Source organism: Arachis hypogaea, chromosome 20 (genome assembly GCF_003086295.3).
Source record: "Arachis hypogaea cultivar Tifrunner chromosome 20, arahy.Tifrunner.gnm2.J5K5, whole genome shotgun sequence".
Taxonomy (NCBI): Eukaryota; Viridiplantae; Streptophyta; class Magnoliopsida; order Fabales; family Fabaceae; genus Arachis; species Arachis hypogaea.
The window spans coordinates 17102281-17111798 of NC_092055.1; the positions used below are offsets into that span (position 1 = coordinate 17102281).

The 9518-nt window shown below is 37.4% G+C and overlaps 1 protein-coding gene across 2 annotated transcripts; it reads right to left on the minus strand.

The window, feature by feature from the left end:
• Nucleotides 1-3546: 3546 nt before the first annotated feature.
• Nucleotides 3547-9092, minus strand: LOC112783841 (protein FAR1-RELATED SEQUENCE 9-like). 2 transcript variants are annotated; one of them, XM_072229963.1, is made up of 7 exons: nt 8690-9092; nt 8510-8592; nt 8328-8414; nt 7591-7673; nt 7410-7495; nt 5247-7055; nt 3547-4224 (listed from the first exon to the last, which is right to left on the minus strand). In XM_072229963.1, the coding sequence occupies exons 6-7, from the start codon at nt 5696-5698 to the stop codon at nt 4101-4103; spliced, it is 576 nt and encodes a 191-aa protein (XP_072086064.1). In that variant the 5' UTR covers nt 5699-7055; nt 7410-7495; nt 7591-7673; nt 8328-8414; nt 8510-8592; nt 8690-9092; the 3' UTR covers nt 3547-4100. The 2 variants fall into 2 exon arrangements, 1 of the variants encoding a protein (XP_072086064.1); XR_003816490.2 differs by lacking the exon at nt 3547-4224 and having other exon boundaries at nt 4400-6708; nt 6830-7055.
• Nucleotides 9093-9518: the final 426 nt, after the last annotated feature.

A 9518-nucleotide genomic window follows, 5' to 3' on the forward strand; every position in this document is an offset into this window, starting at 1 on the left:
TTCAAGCTTGTTTTCATGTAGAACGGAAGTGTTTGTCAGGCACGCGTTCATAAGTGAGAATGGTGATGAGTGTCACTTGATCATCACATTCATCATGTTTTTGTGTGCGAATGAATATCTTAGAATAAGAATAAGCTTGAGTTGAATAGAAAAACAATAGTACTTTGTATTAATTCATGAGGAACAGTAGAGCTCCACACCTTAATCTATGGGGTGTAGAAACTCCACCGTTGAAAATACATAAGTGATAATGGTGTTCATTGGCTTCGGCCCCAGAGGGGGAACCAGAATAACCAAGACGAAAATACAATAGTAAAAGGTCCTATTTATAATGAACTAGTAACCTAGGGTTTACAGAAATGAGTAAATGATGCAGAAATCCACTTCCGAGCTCACTTGGTGTGTGCTTGGGCTGAGCATTGAAGCTTTCACGTGTAGAGACTCTTCTTGGAGTTAAACGCCAGCTTTGGTACCAGTTTGGGCGTTTAACTCCAGCTTTTATGCCAGTTCTGGCGTTTAACGCCAGAATAGGGTAGAAAGTGGGCGTTCAAACACCAATTTGCATTATCAAAACTCGGGCAAAGTATGGACTATTATATATTTTTGGAAAGCCCAGGATGTCTACTTTCCAACGCAATTGAGAGCGTGCCAATTGGGTTTCTGTAGCTCCAGAAAATCTATTTCGAGTGCAGGGAGGTCAGAATCCAATAGCATCTACAGTCCTTTTTCAGCCTCTAAATCAGATTTTTGGTCAGGTCCCTCAATTTCAGCCAGAAAATACCTAAAATCACAGAAAAACACACAAACTCATAGTAAAGTCCAAAAATGTGAATTTTTCTTGAAAACTAATAAAAATATACTAGAAAGTAGCTAGATCCTACAAAAAACTACCTAAAAACAATGCCAAAAAGCGTATAAATTATCCGCTCATCAGGTCCCAAATTAGATGCATAAAGTCTTCAAGCAAGTTGAAGCAAGTGACACGGCCCCAAGAGTGTTGATTGTTGGAATGAATTCCAGGGTCCCAAACTTTGCTTTTACACCCGTCTTCTTGTTGATCATCACGATTCCATCCGGGTGGCACGCAATTTAAATTCTCACTGAGACATTCAAACAGCTTTCTAGACCCATTCAATTGAGAATTATACTAACCCTTATACTTCAATTTGGAGCATGCAACCATATTGAACCTTGCAGGGTAACTCTTACCACTAACCATCTCCCTCTTACTCTTAAAGCCATAAAGAGCTCTAAGCTGCCCATCCGTCTCAAGCAAAGCATATTCAAATGGGCTAATTAAGCTTAGAGATAAAAGATTTACCCACTTGAATGAAGGAATGGATGGTGATGGCTTTGGGGGAGAGGTCTCCAACAACTTTGGCAAGGTGATTTCCAACTCCATTCCCTTGAGCTCTTCCTTGACAACTTCCACCTCCTTGCAAGCTTCTTCAATATCAACCTCTTCCTCTTGGTAGCTTTCTTCCAATTCGATCTCTTCTTCATTGTTCACAAAGGGCATGGGAGGTTGTGCTTCTTCTTCTTTAATCTCCATGTCAAGTCCAATGAGAGAGGATTCAAATGTAGATAAGAATTCATCAATGATTGAATCCATCTCTTGATCATCCCCTTCAAAGTCTTCAACTATTATATGCCTTGGAGGTTGTACACCCTCCTCAACATCAAATTCAAACTCCTTAGAAGGTGCTCTATGACTGGGCTTTCCCATGGACGTTCCGTATCTCCTAAGTCTTCGACCACTTCTTCCTCTTCAATAATTCTGGCTTCCTCCACTTGTTCCAATACAAAGTCATGCTGCTTACTATCCACCGGAGTTTCTAGTGTCTCCTTCATGCTACGTTCTTCATTAGATTCTCCGCATGAAGCCATGGGGGTTCCTTGAGTGTCCAAATGCCTGGAAAGTAATTGATTTATCGCTTGCTCCAGTTGATGAAGGGTTGCATGAAATTGATCTACTGTTTCCTTGAGGCGAGCCTATGGTTCTTAGGTCGATGGGTATAGACATGGTGCATATGGAAGTGGTGATTCTTAGGGGTAATTGGATTGAGATTGGGGTGGATAAGGGTTAGGGTCATATGGAGGTGAATGGTTGTGGTTGGCTTGTGAGTATGGTGGTTCAAATCTATATTGAGGAGGTGGTTCATAGGCATATGATGGGGCTTGCTGGTAACTACAAGGGGGTCCACCATATCTATCATCTGGGCACGCACCAACTCTTACAGAAATATAAGGACCCATGAATGAAGGGATCATCAACTTTGAATTATGTGAGTCACATCACGTCTAATGTCATCATCTAGTTTAAGTCATTTCTAAAAGTATCACTTGTTTTTTGTTATTCGGAGGCATATATCCCCTTGAGGGAGCCAACAGGACACTGGTATCTGATGGTAATTGCATTCAGAGAGCACATTCTATACCATTTGGATGCTTTAATGACCAAAGAAGCGAGCATCAGAAGAAAAGCCGTCATTCGATTTGTGGTAATGACTCTTTCGATTAAATTAGTTGATACTACTTTAATTCGCACTTGTACTAAAGAATGCTTCTACTACAAACAGGGGAATGTGGTCTGTCGTATAATTGCGGCACCACACTTTCCACTTGAATTCTTGAAGACTGCTGGGGGAGTTATGTGCTTTAGGATATCAGACGCTAGCAGACTACCATCATTCCAAACTCGGTATCTTTTTAAACATTTCAGGTTTGTCAATTTATTTGTTGGAACGCTTTTTTTGAAACCTAGTTAAATATTTTGAGCTAAAATGTTGTTACCTTATTGGAATAAACAGTGCAACCTCTGGGATTTGGGTATTGAATTGGATGGCAATGGGAGGTGCTTTCTAGCACAATCTTCATCCCCAAGTATAAGACGTGACCTTTTGACAGAAACACCACACAAGTTGCTATTATGGTAAATTAATATATGTTCATGTTTATCTTTAGATAGATGACAGCATGATCAGAATGCATACTGCGCTAGGCCTCTTGATGTCTCCTTTTAATGAGAGTACGGAATGGATGAAGAAGAATGGATCAATAGTTTGAGTTTATGCAACTGGAAGGCTTAATGCTAGCATTATTGTATGTTAAGTAGTATCGTCGTTCTTTATTTGGCTTTGAAGACTATGTTTGTTGTCATTGTTTTGTTGAATTTGGAGGCTATGTTTATAGCTATTTGCAACCAGTATGAATCGTATGTTAAGTACTCTATAGTCATTTATCCCTATGAATTATGATGCATTAAGTCAATTATCAGCTACATAGGTTTAACTCATTTTTAATAATAATAATAATAATAATAATAATAATAATAATAATAATAATAATAATAATAATAATATAATAATAATATTTATTATTATTATTATTATTATTATTATTATTATTATTATTATTATTAAAAATGAAGATCCTTCACCATATAAGGAAAATTAAATAACCCTTGACACCACACTATACGCTAATTGTATCCATTAACATTAATAGGAGTAAGATACTAGTTTAGAATCAAATTAATCTATATGAGTTCAACATATACAATTTTATTCAGTATGATAGCAGCTCCTCTTTCATTCACATACTTCACAAGAATTCTACCTAGTAAATGGAAACAACCATAGAAGCCTAAGGAGTAAAGAATTCTAATTGTTGCCAATTTAGCTGCATCTAATTGAAGATTTTCCAGGCTTCTAAAATCTTTTGAAGTTTGGAAATCTCCATTTGTTTAGACTCTTCATTCGAAGCCTACATATGAGTGTAGAATAAAATTATGATAATTTGGATACATGAAACCTTGAATTCAAATAATAAAAAAAAAGATTACAAACCAGAGAAAAGGACGAAAAAAATGGGGATAACGCAATTTGGAATGTTGTCAACAGGTAGATATGCCACATAATTAAATGATAGGAGCTTAAGTACAAATTTTCACATAACAGAGTAATCATGCATGTAAACAAAGGGGGGTAGGTAACCGGAAATAGTGCACGAAATGACCTCTAGTCACAATTTCCAGGTAAAATTGTAGAACCCCCAAAAACCAAATATATCAGCCTTCTTAACTGCACTAATAAAGGAAATCACTTGGATACGTCTCTGAAGCTCTCCTTTAGCTTGTTTGCGCCGCCTAAGGCATTGTATTGCCACAATTGAAGCTTGACGTTGTCCGAAAGTTGAGCTAACCTTGGCCATCCTCCAATATGCCTGTGATATTGAAGTTAAATGTTCAATAAAATAATACGGCATATACCATCATGCTTGAGTAACAACTACACACATACGGATGTATTTCTGAATAGAGATAGCTGCAGCGATCTACCTCTTTGCAAAGTAAAGCTTTCATGCAATGAGATTAAAATGAGCATAAGTTCAAAATCAGTTAACTAACGCAAACCGTTTTCCATTCAGTCTCCACACTATCATATCAAAAGTTCAGAAATAGCAGGATACAGGCACACATAATCAGGGATATCAAAATGGTAGAAGGATGAAAACAAATACAGCAGATGTACATATGGTCACACCACAAACCATCAGGTGCAACCAACAAAAAAAAGGAAAAATAACACATAACAAGCACCATCTTCACAAATATGGATTCAGTTCGTAGGGATGAAGTCGGTTCCCAGCTCAGGTTCCTCGCTAGATTGGTCAGTGTAGTCTTCTTTGATAGCATGGTCAGCGCCATGAGGCCGTAAGTTGCATGATAGGCGATTATGGCCCACCTGTCGGCAAAGTCTACACCGTTTAAGGCCTCTTAGGGAGGAATGAATTAACGACCCCTTTCTATGGTGCCTAGTACGACAGACCATTTGTGGATCCCTCACACATCCTTCAAGAGTGGTGGACTCTACATTCTGCATTGTGGCCGGCTCAAGTGACTCTCCTAGCTACTTTAGATGAATGATTTCGTTCCTGATCTTGCCAGTGACATCTACAAATTGTTCAACTTTCTTACAAGCAAGCACACACATCTCTCTATATAGATTGTTCAACATCCAATTTCGACAAGTCACCATGGAATCCCAACAAAAGGGTCCCTTGTCCATGAATGCCCTCACTCTAGACCTAGCATTCTTTGACCACCTTGCCAAGAAGAGACTGTTTGGAATTTTGGTGAAGTCTAAATGTACAAGTACTGCAACGATATGATCACAAGGTATACCGAGAGATTCCATCCTCATGCAAGAGCACTTAAACATAGAAGAACTAGGGTAGTGAGATACCTGCCACTCCTTCCATGAATTGCCCGACCGTGAAAGGTGTAAATCTCACATGTTGGTGTGAGTGTGCATGATCGGACCTTCAAACTGCACGCCTTTGTCAACATCGGCCGGAATAGGAGGAATATTTCTCTTGTGAGTATATTTGCAACTGATCTCTCTAGTGCATGGAGTGGACTTTGTAGTACCAGATTGCCTACCACAAATTCCATGTCAGTTTGGCATTCCCTCGACCTCATTTGTGATATACAACGAAAAAATTGCTCAACGAAGTCTCTCAAAGTGTGCCACGAGTGAACAAATTTTCCAAGCATTGAATGCAGCCCCTCACATCTAGATGTCATCCTGAAACCCCCAAAAAAATGACCACGAATGTGTGCTGTAGCCCACATTTTCCTCCTAGCATAAAGGTCACACACCCATTGATTATCCTCGAGGCCAAGTTTTGAAACCATCTTCGAGGCCAAGTTTTGAAACCATCATCTCCCACCGGTCTTGAAACTCTGATATCTCATAATCGAAAAACATGCATCTTTTAAACTCCGACGTGAAGGTTGGGTTCCCAAGGTTGGCTGTTGCATTCCTAATTAAGTGCCATGCACAGAGCCATTGGTAGGCACCAGGAAACACTGATTTAATGGCCTTCTTCATGGCTTCGTGACCATCCGTGATAACACATTGAGGAGCTTTTCCATTCATACACTCCAAGAATTGTTGCAATAACTAGGTATAAGTATCCTCATTCTCATTTGAGATAAGAGCAGCGGCAAACACAATGGTTTGATTATGATAATTTACACCAGAAAACACAACTAGAGGACACATATACTTATTTTTCTGATATGTCGCATCAAACGCCAACACATCTCCAAAGATATGATAATCCAATTGACTACACTTGTCAGACCAAAAAAGATGCACCAAATGACCCTCTTTGTCAACCAAGTATTGAACAAACATTCCGGAATTGTCTTCAGCCGTTGATTGCAAGAACTTTAAGCAAGCCATGGCATCCCTGCCTAAGAGCCTTTGTTGCTTGTCTATTTGGTTATACATGTCTCTCTTTAAAAATGGAACATTATGGAAGCCCCCTACTGTGTTGACAAAGGATGCATAAATCTGAGGAGTCTTTATCCCGACTTTCAACATCATGTTCATTTGGTTGATTGCACCGGCATCCATCTTCCTGTGTCCCGGAAGCATGAAGGTCAATTCATCAGCAAGCATCTCGTGGTTATGAACTTCTTGGAAATATGTTACGATCCATCTCCCAATATCTATGTGGACATGAACATGCATCTCAGCCTAGCATCCACATCTAGTCTCCGGTTTTGGCTCACGTTTACGTTGACTGCTCTCGTCATAGGATTTCATCTCTCTAAATCCCTGTCTGAAGTAGACAAATGACTGTTGTGTGACATCACCGTTAACATTGCGCCTCAACTTGCTCCTCCTTGCAGAAATCCTGTTCATTTTGGCATAAAAATTGTAGAAAGAGAAGGCGACATTAAGATCTGGGAAATGTAGCAGCTTAATCTCATCCACCGTTAATGACTTCAAGTTAAGACTATCAAGGTCAGCAATACCATCAATTGACCTGCCATCCCAGTTCTCATAGAAGTTATCATCAAAGAAATCGTCAACTTCAAAATCCATGTCCATGCCTTCATCGCTTACAGGTTATTCAGCATCACAAAAGTAACTTCCATCATCATAAAACTCATTTCCATGGTCAGGTAAATAACTTGGCAAGGCTTCACCCTCAAGAGAGATGTCATTATGGTTAAAGTAGGCTTCCTCCCCTGCTTGGGCCTACAAAAAACAAATAAACAAACTAAATCTACATCAAATCTCCTAAATCTTTCCTGGACTTAAATGATTTACTGCATACAAATTTTTAATAAATTTACCCTTGTTTAATTTTATGCACATCAATTTTTTATTTCTCATGAAAAAACCATCACAGGAATGGAACCAAGCCCGTGTTGCTTTAAAAATCTATGAATTATGAATGATGATTTATGCATTCAATAAATAATGGTGTATTGCACTTCACCCCCCCCCCCCCCACGCAATAGCAAACACAGACAGAACGGTATTGAAATTGAATATCATGTTATTTGCTTCACTTTATTACTAATTTTCGCTAAAATGTTATAATCTTACCATCACAACAATTAATGGAGCCTGCAGAGGGCAATCAATACTGGAGTACAACTTTTATCAAATTCGTAAGTTTCATTATCGTAGATCTACATTGGAAATAATCAAAATATTAGGTGTACAATTGTATGAATTAATAATAGGGGTGAGGGAAAATACAAGCAAGAAGAAGAAGTGGCCTCACGGTTCATGTCATTATTAATGTCGGCAAGGCACAAACAAAAATTCAAATTCACTCTTCTTCTTCTTCTTCTGTTGTAATAAGATCTGCCACAATCACAAAACCACAAGTGTCATAGTATAATAAATTAATAATCTTCCATGAGTTACAAAGAAAAGAAAAATAAGGAATTTTAAGACAAGATTAACAATCTTCCATTGGGTTTTAAAATATATTCTTAGTATCTAACAAAAGTTAGTTGCTCCAGCAGGATTGAAATACAACTCCAATTCTCCAAACGAATTATGTTCCAAACTCAATACTAAAAATTAAAATATGCACTTAACTGTTTATTAATTTCACATTTCAAGATATGTCCCTATAAAATGGACTATTTTTTTGAAGTCAAAATCTTATAAGAGAGATACTTATCTTTTAGTACTAGTTTTTTTCACATGCATGCTATAATGATATAGTCACCAACCATGTAATTTTATCTTGCATCTTTGAAATTCTACCTCAGTTGATAAGACAAGCCATGTGAATTTTTTAGCCCTACAACTTCGATCCTCTATCTTTTTTCAGTACATTTATAATGCAATGCATTTCGATTCTAAGTTAATAGCTAACACACTACAAAGTCAAACAACCCTGTTCTAAGAAAAACATATATATTCATACTACTTTGTAATACATTGTTAAATAAATATTTATTATGATATAAATGAAAAATTTTTATCAAAATAATCTAATAATCTTACCATCACAACAATTAATGGAGCCTGCGGAGGGCAATCAATACTGGAATACAATTTTTATCAAATTTGTAAGCTTCATTGTGGGTAGATCTACATTGGAAATAATCGAAATATTAGGTGTACCATTGTATAAATTAACAATAGGGGTGAGGGAAAATACAAGCAAGAAGAAGAAGTGGCCTCACGGTTCATGTAATTATCAATGTCGGCAAGGCACAAACAAAATTTCAAATTCACCATTGTTCTTCTTCTTCTGTTGTAATAAGATCTGTCACAATCACAAAGCCACAGGTGTCATAGCATAGTAAATTAATAATCTTCCATGAGCTACAAAGAAAAGAAAAATAAGGAATTTTAAGACATACGTGGATCCAAAATGAACTTGGGTCTGCTGAGAAATTCCCTTGCATTGAAGATCATCGACTCTCTCTTCATCGCCGTCACATTCTTCTACTTGTGAATGCACTGGTCCGATAGCTACCTACAACTCATCTCCTTTTCAGATCCTAACCCCAACCACCTTGGTTCCACATCCCCCAATTTCGACAAACATTTCAAGAAGTCGGCTATAGTTTTTAATGTACCTTTGAATGTATTTTGCTACCAGTTTCCACTTAGCACTTCTTCAAAACTTCCGAACATGAAGCTAAGGTTATGGTTGCAACAATGGCTTCCGGGTATCACTTTCAATTTGTTGAAATTTTAATATTTTTTGAAAATGGGAATTTTTTTTGGACTGATATTTTCATTTACTCAAACAATAAATTTACTATGACTATATTATTAGGTATCCAGTAAAAACATATTGGGCTAGTTTTTATGAGGTCCATTTGGTCCACCTATGTTTGTAGAACAAAAAAGGGATACTTTATATAAAAAGAAATTGCTTAGGGTCTCTGTATAAATATTATTTTTAATGCAAAAAATAAAACAAAAACCAAAACAACTTAGAAACTGTGTCAGTGGAAGCATATTGAGGTGGAACATGATCTGGAAACACGTGATCCTCTAATTTTTTACCTCTAATAGCTGCTAATGCCTGTTGTTCCCAAGTCTTGTGATTCTTTTCTCCAAGCTTGTCACTAATGCGGTTGAAAGGTCTTGAATTTAGTAGATGTGATGGGAAAGAAAATTTTTTTGCAAGAACATTGTTGTTAGGGTTTGAATTTACAGAATTGGAGGAATTTGAATTCC

Bases quoted from the DNA above. Each gene is read 5' to 3' on its own strand.
- LOC112783841 (XM_072229963.1), bottom strand. From the start codon at position 5,698: ATGGTTTCAAAACTTGGCCTCGAGGATAATCAATGGGTGTGTGACCTT. The intron at 4,225-5,246 runs GTATCTCACTAC...TCAATATCACAG, and splicing joins ATTCATGGAAGGAGTGGCAG to GCATATTGGAGGATGGCCAA.